This window comes from Heteronotia binoei, chromosome 15 (assembly GCF_032191835.1).
Source record: "Heteronotia binoei isolate CCM8104 ecotype False Entrance Well chromosome 15, APGP_CSIRO_Hbin_v1, whole genome shotgun sequence".
Classification (NCBI taxonomy): domain Eukaryota; kingdom Metazoa; phylum Chordata; class Lepidosauria; order Squamata; family Gekkonidae; genus Heteronotia; species Heteronotia binoei.
The window spans coordinates 66,927,321-66,944,957 of NC_083237.1; the positions used below are offsets into that span (position 1 = coordinate 66,927,321).

The window sequence follows — 17,637 nt, forward strand, 5'->3', positions numbered from 1 at the left end:
GTTTCTCTTACTTCCCTCCCCTCCCCCGCTGCCTGATTGTTTCCCTTCCAGAGGAGGAGAGGGAGGAGCCCTCAGCCAATTGAGGGAAGGCTTTCTCTGGCTCCTTTCCTCCTCCTTCCTCAGCCAATCAGGGGATGGCTTTCTTTCTCTTCTCTGTGAAGCAGTGGCTCAATTTTTGTCTGTCCTGGGGCTGGAGGGTGGGGGTTGCTCTCCATTGAGACTGAGTGACAGGCAGCTCAGCCAATGAGAGAGTAGGTGAACTGTGGCCAGTCTGTCTGGAAAATTATATTATAGAGGAGATTATATGGGAATAATTTTGTTTTGTTTTAAAAAATGCTTTCTTAGCTTTAGAGTGTCTGTAAGCAGCTCCAAGCAGGGCATTCATCTTTTGAAATAGATCCTGTTCTACAATTGAAACAGACTCTCTCTGGACATTTCATAGTGTTTAAGGCTAGCAAAAACTATGAACAGAATATAAACTGTAGCTGAAACAAAATTCCAGTAAGTCTAGCCTCAATAAAATGCAGCAAATTAAAAATCCAGTCTGGAGAACCAAATTATTAAACAGGCTTTGAAATGATCACTCCACCTGCCTAAGAAATAGCAAAGAAGAGCAGACCAAGAACACACTCGGCAGTCTGGCACGTAGTTCTGTAAACAAAAATTGCCCTTCGTGGAGCACATGTGCAGTTTTCTGACTTCTGCATAAATCAGTTTCGTTAGAGGACTGATGCTCCCAAATATTTCCTTGAAAAGCCTGGGGCACTGGAGAAAGGGAGAGGGCTGGCCGAGGAAGTGGCCTTTGGCTAAATGTGAAGCCAGGGAACTGACACCCCCTCATCTTTCTTTACCTCCCAGTTTTCTTATCATAACTTTGACCGCAGCAATCATGATGACGATGACATCCGTCACTGTGCCGTGCTGGACCTGGCCTCTTTGCAGTGGATGCCTCTGCAATGTGGAGTTCAGCTGGACTGGATCTGCAAACTGCCCAAAGGCGAGTGGGGTTGGGCTGGGTGAGTGGGAGGGAGGGAGCAGGAAAACAACCGGCTCTTTATATAGAACGAATTACAGATGTTAGGATGGAAGTCTGCCCTGCAACTTTAACTCTGTTACCTCTTTGGCTTTTATGTTATGCCTTTTGGCATGAAGCCTATTGAAGAACACACTTTCATTAGATTTCAGGTTTTTAAAGGGGCTGGAGATCATGCAACAGAAATGCAGGCCATAAGATTAGTGTTGCCAGTACCCAGGTGGATCAAAAACAACAAACTTCGGGTAGCGCAAACATACACCATATATTAGGGTTTGTAGAATCTTTCGGGCTCAAGTGCCGTGTTCTACTGAAGAAAGTTTTTCTTCCAGATGTTTCGTTCTCAGCTGCAGAGAACTGAGAACGAAACGTCTGGAAGAAAAACTTTCTCCAGTAGAACACGGCACTTGAGCCCGAAAGATTCTACAAACCCTAATGATGTTGCCAGCCGTGAAAACCTGAAATCTTTGATATACACCGTATATTCAATTGCTCATTATATTGCTCATTCCACAATCCATACAAACATGTCCTTAAAATCCCAGTCCACAAAAGTCCACCATATTCCAAAATTTGCTTTGACATGCAATCTTCAATTTCTTGTAAGAAGCGTTGGAGAAGAAAATAGAGACTGGTTTCGGCCACGCCTTTCTCAATCGTCACTCACAACGCAAATTGCTGCGTCCACCTTCACCTAATACAAAATAACACAACACAATATTCCAAGAAAATATGAACAGTGATATCAAAATACAAAGTACAAAATACAAAAACAGACCGCCCTTATCCTCAACCTACCAATTTTTTGGAACGATCATTTGCTAAATGGGACCCACTCCTACTACGTTAATGGGCATCGCCTCACACAAATTCTACGGCTGGTTGCGTCCCAAATCATCCATGGTCACCATAGAACCTCATATAGCCACAGTAGGAACATAGTTAAAACACTACAGCTGTGTTTATTTAAAGAGACATCCATACTAAATCACGTTCATTCAACAAACATCCCATCCATATACAATGCTTGCTGTTTTTACTATAATAATGATGGCTGAATCACCAGGAATAACATATAATTTATAAAAACACAGACCAATCCAAACTTTGATTCAAGCCTCTTGGCGTCATAGTTTTTAGAGTGTGTATCCAGTAACTTTCACGTCTCAGATGTTTTTGTATATCAGTTCTAACATAGGGGTATGATTCAAATTCTTCTAGCACCAAAAAAGAAAAATCCTTAGCTAAATGGTTTGCTTCAGCAAAATGTTGGCTTAAAGGAACATAGTTTTGTAAATTTCTTAGTCTTGAATGGTGTTCACAAATTCTAGTCCATATAGTTCTAATCGTGGACCCCACATATAATTTGGAACATTTAGATTTCAATAAGTACACAGTCCTTTTACTTCCACAATTTGTCCAAGCTGTTAATTTTTTCTTAAAATGTGGCAAATTTATTTTATTTGTACGCCATGCTAATTCACAAACTGAGCAACTTCCGCAAGGGAAGTGCCCTTTAAGTGTACTCATCTCCTCATTCCTTTCCATTTTTGCATCAGCCCTAATCAGCATATTTCTGATGCTTTTTTCCCCCCTTAAACCAATAAAAGGAAGATTCTCACATCCTGGTACATCCTGTACCAAATTCCAATTCCTCTCTATCATTCTCTTTATTTCATAGGACCTCTTATCAAAATTAAAGGCACATGAAACAGCCCCGGATTTCCTTTCTCTTTTGTTATCCATTAATAATTGCTTTCTGTCCCCTTGTTCTGCTCTTTCCTTTGCCTTGTCTATAATCTGTTTAGGATAACCCCGATCTCTTAAATTAAACGTATTTAGACAATGGTTCTAAGGCTGAGTCGCACCCCGACACAATAGGTCGGCCAGGAATGGAAAGGAATGAGGAGATGAGTACACCGCAAGAGAAGTCCCCTTTAAGTGTACTCATCTCCTCATTCCTTTCCATTGCTGGCCAACCTATTGTGTTGGGGTGTGCTGGCACAAAAGATGCACCATACAGGGTTGGGAGCTGGATGCCCGATCTTAATCCTCCCCAGCCCAGGTACAGGACCTCCATCTTGGCTGAATTAAGCTTCAATTGACTTTGCCTCAACCAACCTGCCACAGCTTCTAAGGCCAAGGTCAGATGACCTGAGGCGGAGTCTGGGTGGCCGTCCCTCAACAGATAGAACTGGGTGTCATCCGCATATTGATGACAACTCAGCTCAAAACCTCGGGCAATCTGGGCAAGGGGGCACATGTAGATGTTAAACATCATTGGTGAAAGAATATCTCCTTGAGGTACACCGCATTCCAGCAGGCGCCGTGTGGAGAACTGCTCACCCTTTGTCCCCGACTATGGAGAAAGGAGGAAAATCACTTTAAGGCAACCCCCTGAACTTCAATGCCGGTAGGGTGGTGCGCAATAAATAAATAAAAAATAGTCGACCGTGTCAAACACTGCTGATCTAAAAGCAACAACAGTGCTGAGCCATCTTGATCCAGATGCCCTCTGAGGTCATCCGTGAGGGCGACCAAGACTGTCTCCATGCCATGACCAGGGCAGACGCCGGACTGGAAGGGATCAAGGCCTGATGTCTCCTCCAGGAAAACTTGAAACTGCTCCACCATCGCTTTCTCAATTAGCTTGCCCAGAAATGGAAGATTCGAAACTGAGCAGTAATTGGCTAAGATCGGTGGATTCAGAGACGTTTTTTTAAAAAGCGGGTGAACCACTGCCTCTTTAAGCTTGGCTGGAATACTCCTGAGACCAGGGATTCACTTACCTCTGATCTTGTGGTGTTTCTTAACAGGTACTGATGTGAAAGAGCCAGAGGTACCTAACCAAGGTGAGTAGCTATATTTCCCTCCTGCAAATCCTCTTCTCAAGATTGCATTCCTTGCCCCCCCCATCCTCTGGCATACAGAGGATCATTGATTGGGAAATCCACCCTCCTAGTACAATAGCGGGAAACTGGACCTCTGGCCCTTGGTGAGTCGTTTTCTGATCATCTAGCCTGAACCCTAGAAGTCTGTGGCCTTCATCCTCACTCAGCTGGTTAGAGTTTTTTTTAACCTTGCCTTCTCTGTTGTGTGCAAGAGAACTTGGAGTGAGGAAATCAGAGTTGGGCATTAATACCTGCAGGGATATTTTTTGTAGCAAGAACTCCTTTGCATATTAGGCCAAACACCCCTGATGTAGCCAGTCCTCCTGGAGCTTCTGTAGGCCCTGAAAGAAGAGCCCTGTAAGCTCTTGGAGGATTACGTAGTTATCTCAGGGGAGTATAGTCAGCACTGATGCTAAGAGCCCACGCAAGGCTGGCACCCCAGACCAGGCACCCCTGCTGCCCTCACCTCCTTGGCAGTCACCACAGGGCTTCTGGGATCAGTGCATGCTTGGAAGCACAGATGTGAGGGATGGAGCGAGGGCGAGCAAGTGGCAAGCAGGCACTCAGTTGCTGCTGAGCTCGCTATTTCCCTCTCATCAGAGGCGAGTGTGGGCAGGGGGACTTAACCAGCATCCTCCCCCTAGGGCCATGCTCCAGGCAGCCGCCTCAGGCTGCCTAATGGACGTGTAGCCTCTGGATGTAGCCTAATATGCAAAGGAGTTCCTGCTACAAAAGAAAGCCCTGTTAATACCCTAACTCTATTTTCATCCCCCAGAGAGCCAGTTTGGTCTAGTGGTTAAGTGCACAGACTTTAATCTGGGAGAACCGGGTTTGATTCCCCACTCCTCCACTTGCAGGTGCTGGAATGGCCTTGGGTCAGCCAGGGCTCTCTTATCTGGGAGAACCAGGTTTGATTCCCCACTCCTGCACTTGCAGCTGCTGGAATGGCCTTGGGTCAGCCAGATCTCTCTTATCTGGTAGAACCGGGTTTGATTCTCCACTCCTCCACTTGCAGCTGCTGGAATGGCCTTGGGTCAGCCAGAGCTCTCTTATCTGGGAGAACCGGGTTTGATTCCCCACTCCTGCACTTGCAGGTGCTGGAATGGCCTTGGGTCAGCCAGAGCTCTCTTATCTGGGAGAACCGGGTTTGATTCCCCACTCCTCCACTTGCACCTGCTGGAATGGCCTTGGGGCAGCCATCACTGTTGCAGAGCTTTGCTGCACAAGAGCAGTTCTGGGAGAGCTCCCTCAGCTCCACCTCCCTCACAGGGTGTCTGTTGTAGGGAGGGGAAGGGAAAGGAGATTGGAAGTCTCTCTGAGACTCCAAGTGAAGGGCGGGGTATAAATCCAGTCTCCTCCTCCTCCAGCTGTTAAGAGACTGTATGCCATGTACAGACATAAAGGTCATTGTGTAATGATTAATTAGAATCAGATGAAGCGAGTTTCCAAGTGGAGGCACATTCCACGTTCTTGGTGAGGTACCATCAAGCACACCTAATTGTATAACCTGGGAAAGGACGACTGCTGGAATCAAGGTGGGGAATAGCTCAACTTCCTGTTCAAGGAAATATTGTCGTTATAAGGCAGCTGAGGGAAAGGAGTGCTGTATACCAGAGTGTCAGCTCTGGGACTATCCTCAATTGAAGAAGGCTTCCAGTACGGTGAGAAAGCTGGCTTTATTGATAGATAGAAACAGTAGCGATACACGTCTGTGTCAGAACTGGCTCACCTTTGAGGGTGGCCGGTACTTCTTGGGCCATTATGGAGCCCGTCAAAACCATAGTGCAAAAAGCCTGTGCAAAACAGTACAAACTGGTTCCCACCAACACCTTTCATTCTCTAAACATTATGCGGTGCGAGTTGTCTCTGGGATGAGATAAAGCGGCCTTAAGACAGCAACGTCACTCCCTTCTTCAGAGCAGAAATAGTTACTTGTGATTATTACAATGGACAGAGCAAACCCAAGGTGAAGCAGGCACCAGTCACCGTCCCCCATTCCCCAGACACCCAGCATCCAGAAATATAAAAATGGCAAGACTCCTTGACACAGAGGTTTATGAATATATGAGTGGTGCTGAGAGATTGAAGGGGGTGGAGATTAGCTAACCTACTTCAAAACCCCAATGGTAGTGGGCTGTCTTTGAATCAGACAGATAAAGTTTAGAAACAACTGCACTTTTAACCTCTAGGGTTTTTTTCCTGTGTGATGATATCGTGACATCATTTTGCACAAATGGATTTGTTGGGTCCCTTGCAGTTGTTGTCAGCTGTGACCTAGAGGACTGGGAGGGTCTCCATATTATGAGCAGTGATCCCTCTAAGCTGAGTTAGGGTGAGCTAGCTCAGTTTTTTAGCCTCCAGTTCACACATTTTTGTCTTAGCCAAATGAATGTATGCAGTAACCCATAACTTGAATGCCAGTAGCTCACAAAGTAGAATTTTTTTGCCCACAAGACTCTGCAGCTTAGAGGGAGGATTGACGATGAGGCCCATTTCCTTTGTTGGAAATCAGATGCTGGGAATGAGCCCCAGGGAATGGCTCTGTCTGTGTGCTTTCCTTGACAATATTTGGATGGCCTCTTCTGGAAAACCAGTTTGTGCGTGCCACATTGTGTACCACAATGACACCGGTCTATCGTGAAGGCGCTTTGGTTTCGCACTTTCACCTGTGCTTTCTGGACCACAATTAGAAGGCATCTCCACTTGCAGTATTTCCCAGCTTGTTTTTCTGCATCTGCAATTGACATAAGGCTAGTTTCAAGGAGGCCCCAGAAATAATATTTTCCCTATGTCATTTGATTTCATATTGGGAAATTCCTCTTTTGGTCCTATATCAACTTGTTAACTGCCTTTTGATTGTAACAGAAGCCTGTATGTCCCTTACATTGTTTGACCTCTGAGGAAGGCCCACTGGGCTGAAACATGTTAGGTCATAAGTGTTTCCTCTCATCATTTGTCACTTTCAGTATGTTCTGAAGCTTGAGTTGGGCCTCAGAACGTTTTTAAATATATCTGCAATAAACACATGTATTTTTACTTATAATTATTAGATATTTACAGGAGTCGTTTTGTAGGGAGGAAAAGGTGCAGGAGCTCAGTAGCATATCTCATTTGCATATGCCCCGGGATCTGTGTGCAGCAGGGAGAGAACTCCCCACTGCATGCAGACCCTGGCTGGAGGTTCAGGAGCTGAACTCCTGTGAGTTCCTGCTGAATTCAAGCCGTGGGTATTTATATTCTTCACCGTCAGTCCCTGACTTGTTTTCTAACTAACCTTTTAGGTTCTTAATTCCACAATGTCAGAACAAATAGTTCTTCCCACTGGAAAAGCCAAACCCTTGATGGCTGGGATCTGTGTTTTATAGACTCTGACTCTGCTTCTGCCTCCATCCCCTTTCTCTGCAGGGAGCAATGAATGGGTGAAGAATCAGGATGCTGAATACAAGTTCTTCAGCCTCCATTCAACGTGGATGCAAGCCCAAAGGATCTGCACTTGGTTCCAGGCTGAGTTGGCATCAGTCCACAGCCCAGCTGAGCTGGATTTCTTGGGTCAAAACCTGAAGAAGGTGGGGAGATGTCTCGAGCCAATCAAGGTTGTGTCCTGACAATAATGTATACAGTGGTAAATTGACATTAGAACAGAAATACTTGAAATTGCCTTCCTGCCAAGCCCTGATATTCTCAATAATGAAGTCCTTTGTTTTGTTTCAAATAGACTAGTTTATTAAAGAATTCGAAGGTGCCCAAGGAACATGGTCCTTGAAAAGACTGAGATACCAGAGGTTACAAGATGTTATATGTTGTTGTTGTTCAGTCACAGAGTCGAGTCCGACTCTTTGCGACACCATAGACAAAGTCACGCCAGGCCCTATATATGAACATAAGAACATAAGAGAAGCCATGTTGGATCAGGCCAATGGCCCATCCAGTCCAACACTCTGTGTCACACAGTGGCCAAAAAAATGTTATATATATATATATATATATATATATACACACACACACACACACACATACACACACACACACACACACACATACACACTGTGGCTAATAGCCACTGATGGACCTCTACTCCATATTTTTATCTAAACCCCTCTTGAAGGTGGCCATGCTTGTGGCCGCCACCACCTCCTCTGTTTTGCCTCCGGTCCCTTCTCTTTTGTTTTTAATAGGTCAGTCAAGGGGAGCATAATGTGGGCAAACCCTTGGATAAAATTTCTGTAAAAGTTCGAAAATCCAATGAAGGATTGTAGCTGTTTGCTTGTTTTGGGGGCTTCCCAGTCTAACACCGCTTGGATTTTGGCTGGGTCCATCGCTAAACCCTTCCCTGACACTCTGTAACCCAAGTAATTGAGTTCCGTCTTGTGAAACTCGCACTTCGACAATTTGGCAAACAGTCTATGTTCATATAAAGTCTTTAACACCTCCCGGACTAATTTGATGTGTGTGGGTAGGTCTTCGGAGTAGATTATGATGTCATCCAGGTACACCCCCCCTTGATATAAATACTTTCTGAGTACTTCATTGATAAAGTTCATAAACACCCCGGGTGCTCCCTGTAATTTAAACGGCATTACCAGGTACTCAAATTGCCCCATTCCATTCTTCTGGCCTCCCCGGACATGGCCCCTTGCCCAGTGTCCCCCTGGATATGAATTGGGCAGTAGAACTTCACGGAGTATCCATCTCTGTCTGATGGGAGGCATAGGGTTTTATTGTGCCCTTGTCTTACTGTTTTTACTGTTTTGATGGGTTTCTTATGTAAGCTGCTTTGAGCCCATTTGTGGGGTAGGGTGGAGTATAAATCAAATCAACAGAAGGATTGCTCAGAGACCTCTCTCTGCTTCAGATGCAGAAGAGTTAATCAGAGCATGCACTTCCTGGCAACAGGTACCAGGGATCTAGCTGCCTGTAGGCTCTAGGGTGGTGTGTGCCAACTGAGAGAAGAAGAAAATATTGGATTTATATCCCGCCCTCAACTCCAAAGAGTCTCAGAGTGGCTCACAATCTCCTTTCCCTTCCTCCCCCACAACAGACACCCTGTGAGGTAGATGAAGATATTGGATTTATATCCCGCCCTCCACTTTGAAGAGTCTCAGAGCGGCTCACAATCTCCTTTCCCTTCCTCCCCCACAACAGACACCCTGTGAGGTGGGTGGGGCTGAGAGGGCTCTCACAGCAGCTGTCCTTTCAAGGACAGAGACTCAGAGCGGCTCACAATCTCCTTTACCTTCCTCCCCCACGACAGACACCCTGTGAGGTAGATGAAGATATTGGATTTATATCCCGCCCTCCACTTCGAAGAGTCTCAGAGCGGCTCACAATCTCCTTTCCCTTCCTCCCCCACAACAGACACCCTGTGAGGTGGGTGGGGCTGAGAGGGCTCTCACAGCAGCTGTCCTTTCAAGGACAGAGACTCAGAGCGGCTCACAATCTCCTTTACCTTCCTCCCCCACAACAGACACCCTGTGAGGTAGATGAAGATATTGGATTTATATCCCGCCCTCCACTCCAAAGAGTCTCAGAGCGGCTCACAATCTCCTTTCCCTTCCTCCCCCACAACAGACACCCTGTGAGGTGGGTGAGGCTGAGAGGGCTCTCACAGCAGCTGTCCTTTCAAGGACAGAGACTCAGAGCGGCTCACAATCTCCTTTACCTTCCTCCCCCACGACAGACACCCTGTGAGGTAGATGAAGATATTGGATTTATATCCCGCCCTCCACTTCGAAGAGTCTCAGAGCGGCTCACAATCTCCTTTCCCTTCCTCCCCCACAACAGACACCCTGTGAGGTGGGTGGGGCTGAGAGGGCTCTCACAGCAGCTGTCCTTTCAAGGACAGAGACTCAGAGCGGCTCACAATCTCCTTTACCTTCCTCCCCCACAACAGACACCCTGTGAGGTAGATGAAGATATTGGATTTATATCCCGCCCTCCACTCCAAAGAGTCTCAGAGCGGCTCACAATCTCCTTTACCTTCCTCCCCCACAACAGACACCCTCTGAGGTGGGTGGGGCTGAGAGGGCTCTCACAGCAGCTGCCCTTTCAAGGACAACCTCTGCGAGAGCTATGGCTGACCCAAGGCCATGCTAGCAGGTGCAAACGGAGGAGTGGGGAATCCAACCCAGTTCTCCCAGATAAGAGTCCGCACACTTAACCACTACACCAAACTGGCTCTCCTGAGAGAGGATGTAGGCAGAAGCACACTTTGCAAATTGTACAAAACTAGTGTAATTCGTCATCCAAGAAAGCAAGATTCCAGCTCTCCGGTATCTCAGTTGTTTCCTGTGCAATCAAGGAATTCTGTCCTTCAGTGTGGCTTTTGATGCTCACTCTGTTGGGGTGGGGTGGGCTGGGCTGGGCTGGGAGAAGACAATAGAGAAGTCCCAGGGAGGCAGTTTCTCATATTGAGTGGCAGGGCAATCTGAGGACCAAGCTTAGCTGGTGACGTTCCTATATAGGAGGAATGAGACAACTTTCATTTTGTTTTCTCCCATTTTGTGTGTCTGCTGCTGGTGTGCCTTTAATTGGCTAGCTCCGAAGGGGCCAGGATCAGTACTGGTGGATTGGGCTGAATACCTATGAGAATGACGGACGATTTCGGTGAGTCTTTTTCTTGGGTCTAGACCCCCCCACCCCACCCCACCCTGTGGATTCATACCTGAGCTTAAAATGTAGAAGCCTGCCTACGTGTCACACACAGGGACACGTTTTAGTTGACCTTAGGAAAAGGCATTTCATGGAATTTGTGTTTGGATTTTCGTTCTCCAGGTGGTCTGACCGTTCCCTTGTGAATTTCATCTCATGGGCACCAGGCAAGCCACGGCCTATCAGCAAGGACAGGAGGTGCGTCTACATGACAGCCAGCCAAGGTGAGCAGGGTGCAAGCAAAACCTGCCTGTTCCTCCTGAGCTGAGCAGAGGCTGCCCTCGTCTGTGTGTCCCTTGGCAGTCTCTCGGGTTTGTTCTGGTGAGCGGCCATGCTTCCTGGCGCCCGTTATGTTCGGAGCATCTTCCAGCAACTGATCCTTGAAACTTGTAGGCACTTGAAATGTGAAGATTATTAGAGCCCTTTCGAGGGCAGGAAGTTGCTAGTTCTCACAGCTGCGGTTATGATAAATTCTACCCATTATCCTGCCAAGTTCCTAAGGCTGATGATGATAATTTTGCACACATTTCTGAGAAAAGCTGACATGGGGGGGCGGGAATGAGGAGGATTAAGGGGTTGGGGCTTCTTCCCTCCCATCCCCCCTCTTTGCCACTTTTCACTTATTTCTTCCTGCCCCACCCACGCCTCTTTCCATTTATGTCCATAGCCCCAGGAAGTAAGACTTTAGCATTTAAGACAAAATGTGTAAATTACATGTCTAATTGTACCCAATGGGTATATATTTTGAAAAACGATTACTGAAAATGTGTGGCTTTACAGTTGGTAGGGGGACTACCCACAGATCTAGGCTTTGGCTTTTCATGTGCTAGAATTTTGTATTTTTAAAATAGAAGCAGTGCACATTATTCCCAGCAGCTTTTCCACTACCTCACACACTTCATACAAGAGGACCCACCTTTCCTCTCCTCTTTTTCCTACTTCACAGACGACTGGGGTGACCAAAAGTGCCACACTGCACTGCCTTTTATTTGCAAGCGCGGCAACAGCACAGCCATGTGGCCTCCGTCGCCCTCCCTGCCTGTGCTGACTCCTGGCGGCTGTGCCCAAGGCTGGAACATGCACAGAAATAAGGTACTCGGTGGGTTTCTGTCCCACTTCCAATGCAGCCTAATTCTCAGTGGGCAGCAGAATTTTCTGGAAGGCCTGTGTGTTGACTCAATAAACAGTCCATTTATTTCAAAGGTTCCATTTATTCATAGCCTTCAGGCGGGTAGTTTGAGCAGATTGTCTGAGCTAGAACTGAAGAAACAGTAGCATACAGTAATATACCTTAGCATTAAACAGCTATGTGCAGGCAAGCTCCCCCCCCCCACCTTTCTTCCAATGGCTGCTACTCTTTGGGAGGTTTCCCAAGGCAGGTTTGTTTCGATGAAGCTCCAGGCAGTACCCATAACAATAGGTGTGTTTGGGAGGGAGGCCTGGGAAACAGAAGAGGGAGGGGAGGATACACTCCATAGAAAATACATTCACAGCATCAGGATTATTTCCAGCATTGACCCTATAATGGCCAGGCACTTGACAAGGTGCTCAGTTTTCCCTGGACCTTGATGGGCAGGGTGCCCTGGGAGAGCTCTGGGCCTTGACAAGGTGCTCAGTTTTCCCTGGACCTTGATGGGCAGGGTGCCCTGGGAGAGCTCTGGGCCTGGGCAGCCCTCGAGGGCAGCAGAGGCGTGGCACTTGGGGTGGCACGCCACACCCTCTTCAGCCTCTTAAAATGGCCGCTGGCATTCTTCTGTTCCCAGCTATAGATAGAAAGATGAGGTGAAAATCCTTCCAGTGAATAAATTCTGTGCGCTTGGCTACACTGCCCAGGGTAATCTCGCCTCCAGACTCTTACTCCAGTCTTCGACCCACATTTTGAACCTCTGAACAAGTCGAAGGCTCAAGTGACTCAGTGGGGCAGTTATTCCAGAACAAGGATCTGAGGGATAGGCAAATGGCTGCCCTTGCTGCTATTGGTAGAAGTTGGGGACGCAGTCATCAGGAAGCAGGCGGATTCAGAAATCTCAAAAATGCATGGGGAGGGATTGTCCTTTCCCCAGTCATCCCCTATCTGATGTCTCTGCTATTGGTTTCTCTCTCTCTATTGCTGTATGCCATCTAGTGCTTTAAGATATCCAGGCAAGAGCAAGTGACCTGGCCGGAGGCAAAGCGCATCTGTGAGGCTCAGGGGGGCCAGCTGGCCACCATCTCCAACCACCTGGAGCAAGGTAAGACTCAACAAAGGTGCTTTGTTTGCATGCCACTGTGCTCCTTGCCTCTAGGCAGGGCTTATTTCTGAGCAGGAATACACAGGAACGTAGTCTCGGTTGGCTTGGCATAGGGGATGTGGCCTAATATGCAAATGAGTTCCTGCTTGGCTTTTTCTACAAAAAAACCATGTGTGAAACAATGGTGATGTCAGGAGGTGTGGCCTAATATCCAAATGAGTCCCTGCTGGGCTTTTTCTACAAAATAAGCCCTGCCTCTGGGAATTAATAAGTTTTGGTTCAGGCAAGGGAACATCTAATTTTAATGGGGGAAAGTTGCAATTCCATAGAGGCACAAATGGTGATCCCCAGTAAAGGATGAAATGGGGGAATGTCCTGACTGAAACCAAAGGGGGTTCTGCCAGGGTCATCATCCTGGCCAGTGTCTATCGGTGGGCCTGGCTGTCTCATCCCCAGGACCTGTTTTGAATGCTGCTCTATGATGATGCAGAACAATAATGAGGACTAGAGTCCCTTCCAGGTTGTGAAGAAGGCACAGCCCAGACATCTGATCCTTGAGAGAAAGTGGCAGGGTTGAACTCTCATTCCGGATCACAAAGCATTATAAGGCGGTGGGGAAATTCAATGGGGCAATTGGTGGAATTCGCCCTCCAGCGTCCAGCTTCATTGTATTCCATAAAGCTTCTCCTGCCATATGCAAGCTCTACCTGCAGGCTCTTGCCATTATTCCCTTCTTGCAGCTTTTATAACCACTCTTCTCCCAAATGTGACCTTTGACCTGTGGATCGGCCTCCATGACTCCAAGAAGGAATTCCAGTGGGTGGACTCTGAACCTATCAAGTATATGAACTGGGCCCCTGGCGAGCCATCTGGCCATGGAAACTCACCAGCCAATGAGAAGCCGGTGAGCCAAAGTCCTGAACTTCCCTCCTGGGAATTAACTCTGGAATTCTGCATGTTTCTATCTGGATGGCTTTTAGACTGCTCTCAGTGCTTGGCAAGAAGCAGCAGGTGTTGATGAGTAAAAGAGAACATCCCTGTTGCAGGTTTCAGTGTGTTGCTGATACTACGGCAAGGATGTGGCACAGGCTTGAAAAAGACCTCCCCCCCACCCCCGTCCCCAGCAGAGCCTTCGCTTAGCCATTCTTTCCTGTCACGGAGGGATCGTGATTTGGCCGCAGCAGTGCCAAGGCAGCTTTGTCCGGAATCCTGGCCAGTGGCTGTAACCCTCTTGGTCCTGTGTTTTGCAGACCAACTGCGCGGTCATTTGGCATGGCTCCCCACCCCAGTTCACAGGTCGCTGGGATGACAGGAACTGCCTGGAGGAGAAACATGGCTTCATCTGCCAGCAGAGCAAAGGTGAGACATTAGGGAAGGTGTAGGAAAAGAGGAGGAAACAGCCATGGCTGGGGAGTCTGGTTCTGTGTTCCACAGGTGATGCCCATCACTTCTGTTCATCTGTTGTTGCAAGACACCAGTGTGCCCACTCCGTCGGTTGCATGGCTAGATTTATCATAGGACGTGCCTTGACAGTTCCATGGAGTGTCAATCATTTCAGACATCCCTTGCCACAGAAAAGGATGCAAAGTTTTTACACTGAAAGCTTAAGTAATACATTACACAGTGCTGGTGGCAAAAATGGAAGGAACCATTAGGAGAAATGTCTGAGCTCCAATGCACTTTTGAATTAAAAACACACTGATAGTGACACTGAAGGAAAGTTCCACGGTATAATTACTGCAGTACACAAGAGCTCTGATCCTTGTCTTCCCTTGCTCCCCCCAGACCCTACTCTTGCCCCTTCTCTAGCAGACTTTCCTCCTGCTGCCAACTCCACCCTCTCGTATCTCAACGGCATCTATCGCATCCTGACGAAGCCACTCACGTGGCAGGAGGCCGTGCTGCTCTGTGAGAGTTTCAATGCAAGCCTCACCGATGTGATGGAGCCATACACCCAGGCCTTCCTCACCCAAGCAGTCAGCAGCCTGCGTGCTCCACTCTGGATCGGCTTGGCCAATGAGGAGGTAAGACGGTGGGATGGCTCAGCTCAGAGCAGGGATGTCAAGCTGAGGGAGGGAAACAAGAACACAGTTGGTTCCTTCAGATGGAAGCCAGCTGGACCGTGGAATCCAAGCTAATATTGACAGAAAAGCAACAGGCAATTCTAATTAGACAGCAGGAATGTACCTGCATTTCAAACCAGTTCATTAAAGAGTTCATGGGCAGGAAAGCGGGACAGGTCTCTCTAGGGTAACCAGATCCGATCATCAGCAGGATTGGCCTTGCCTAGTTTATTTATGGGAGACCTCTAAGGAAGACACAAGCAAGCAATAGCAGAGCACCTCTTGCCTTTAAAACCCTCCTGGATCGCCAGGAGGAGGCTGAGACTTTACAGCAAACACATAAACAAAAACATTAGTGATATTAAGGGGGGGGCGGTTTGCTATAGACCACCAGGCCAGGCAGAGGACTTGGATGAGGCACTCCTAGAACAGATTACAAAATTTTCAAGGGGATGGAATATGGTGGTCATGGGAGATTTCAGGTAACTGAATATCTGTTGGAAGTTCAACTCTGCTTTAAATGAAAGATCAATCAAATAAATTCCTGACTTGTCTTGCTGACAACTTAATTTTCCAGAAAGTGGAGAGGGAAACAAGGAGATCTGCTATCTTGGACTTAATTCTCAGCCACAGGGAAGGACTGGTTGATGAGGTGAAAGTAGTGGGCCTCCTGTAGAGTAGGGACCATGTAACTTTGGGATTTAGGGGGAGGAAAATGCTGTATGTTGTCAGACACATAGCCTGGACTTTAGAAAAGCAAATGTTGACAAACTTAGAGTTATGCTGGGTAGAATCCCATGGTCAGAAAAAGGAAGTTCAAGAGGGATGCAAGTTTCTTAAAAGTGCAATATTGAAGGCAAGTTTCTTGAAAGTGAAATGATTCCTATGAGAAGGAAAAATGAGAAATAAAAATGACTCATTTAGGAAATAGAATGGGGGCCTTGTAACCAAGAACACGTCTTACTGGCTTCCAGTAGCAGTCTTTCAAGTCTGTTCATTGAGTTTTGGCTCAAATGCTAGAGTGTCCACATAGGATGTGCCCAGTGTGAAGATGTGATTTCCGGGTGATGTCATTGTGCTGATGACATTGAAATGGGAGGGGCCTGTTTGGGGTGGGGCTTCCTATGCTGGCCAGCTGTGGATTGGAACCCCTGAAATTGGGGAAATCCCTTCCAGTCTAGACTGGGGGATTGGCAACCCTAGGATGAATATAAACAAATCACCAGTGCTTACAGAGAAAGAGTTAGGAAAGCTAAAGCTCAGTATGAGCTGAGGCTAGTGAGACATGCTAAAAAAACAAAAAGGGTTCTTTTCTTATGTTCAGAGTAAGAAAAAGAGCAAGGACATGGTAGGCCCATTCTGACGGCAAGAAAGTGAAATTGGAACATGTGATGAAGAGAGGGCAGAATTGCTCAACTCCTACTTTTCCTCAGTCTTCTCTTATGCGGGAAACGGTGCTCAACATGGCAAAAACAGAACACGTGATGAGGGAAGAGAGTTGCAGCCTAGGATCAGCATAGGGATAGTCCATAAACACCTAGTTTCTTTAAATGAGACTAGTCCTCAGGGCCAGATGAATGGCATCCAAGGGTATTAAAAGAACTTATGGATGTGATTTCTGAGCCTTTGTCTATTATTTTTGAGATCTCTTGGAGAATTGGTGAGATGCGAAAAGATTGGAGATGGGCAAATGTCCCCATCTTCAAGAAGAAGAATCTGGGTAATTACTGACCCATCAGCTTGACATCTATACCTAGAATAATAGAATCATAGAGTCAGAAAATACAATGAATTTTAATGGGGATACATGTAAAGTTCTGCATTCAGGTAGGAAAAATCCAATGCATATTTATAGGATGGGGGAGACTTGTCTTGGCAGTAGTATGTGCAAAAAAGATCTAGGGGCCTTAGTGGACCATAAACTGCACATGAATCAGCAGTGTTATGCAGTAGCTAAAAAACAAATTCAATTTTGGGCTTTATCAACAGAAGTATAGTGTCCATAATGCGCAAAGTGATGGTATTGCTTTACTCTGCTCTGGTAAGGCCTCACCTGGAGTATTGTGTTAAGTTCTGGGCACCACATTTTAAGAAGGATAGAGACAAGCTGGAAGGGGTCCGGAGGAGGGTGACGAAGATGGTGAGGGGTCTGGAGACCAAGTTCTATGAAGAAAGGTTGAAGGAGCTGGAGATGTTTAGCCTAGAGAGGTGTCTGAGAGGTGATCACCATCTTCAAGTACTTGTTTTCTGTTGTCCCAGAAGGTCAAACCAGAACCAATGGATTGAAATTAAATCAAGATTTTCCAGCTAAACATTAGGAAGAACCTCCTGACAGAGCAGTTCCTCCGTGGAACAGGCTTCCTTGGGAGGTGGTGGGCTCTCTGACAGCAATGAGGATCCTTTGACTTAGGCAGATCATGAGAGGGAGGACAGGAAGGGTTGCATCAGTGCTTTGTTCTTGTGGCCCTTTCTTACATGCCCAAGGAAATAATGATAGCCGCTTTGGGCTCAGACAGCAATTTTTCTCCAGGTCAGTTTGGCAGGGATCCTGGAGGTTCTTGCCATCTTTAGGGAATGGAGCAGGGATGACTGCAGATGTATGTTGGGGGAGGGGGGGAGGTATTTGTGAAATTCCTGCATTGTGCAGAGGGTTGGACTAGATGACCCTGGAGGTCCCTTCCAACTCTTACGATGCTGTTATGCTAACTGAACTAAAATTTCTTACCAAACTTGCCATAGAAAAGCACACGTAAGCCTTCCTGTTCAACAGC

At 46.9% G+C, this 17,637-nt stretch overlaps 1 protein-coding gene across 1 annotated transcript in view; it reads left to right on the plus strand.

Moving 5' to 3' along the window:
- The window catches only part of MRC2 (mannose receptor C type 2), a 63,617-nt gene that overhangs the window by 39,474 nt on the left and 6,506 nt on the right, over positions 1-17,637 (plus strand). Inside the window, exons 17-26 of the mRNA XM_060255283.1 lie at positions 859-997; positions 3,850-3,885; positions 7,330-7,490; positions 10,460-10,527; positions 10,696-10,796; positions 11,519-11,664; positions 12,698-12,803; positions 13,544-13,707; positions 14,054-14,162; positions 14,589-14,827. Coding sequence (XP_060111266.1) covers positions 859-997; positions 3,850-3,885; positions 7,330-7,490; positions 10,460-10,527; positions 10,696-10,796; positions 11,519-11,664; positions 12,698-12,803; positions 13,544-13,707; positions 14,054-14,162; positions 14,589-14,827 — 1,269 coding nt within the window. The remainder of the gene's footprint in view (positions 1-858; positions 998-3,849; positions 3,886-7,329; positions 7,491-10,459; positions 10,528-10,695; positions 10,797-11,518; positions 11,665-12,697; positions 12,804-13,543; positions 13,708-14,053; positions 14,163-14,588; positions 14,828-17,637) is intronic.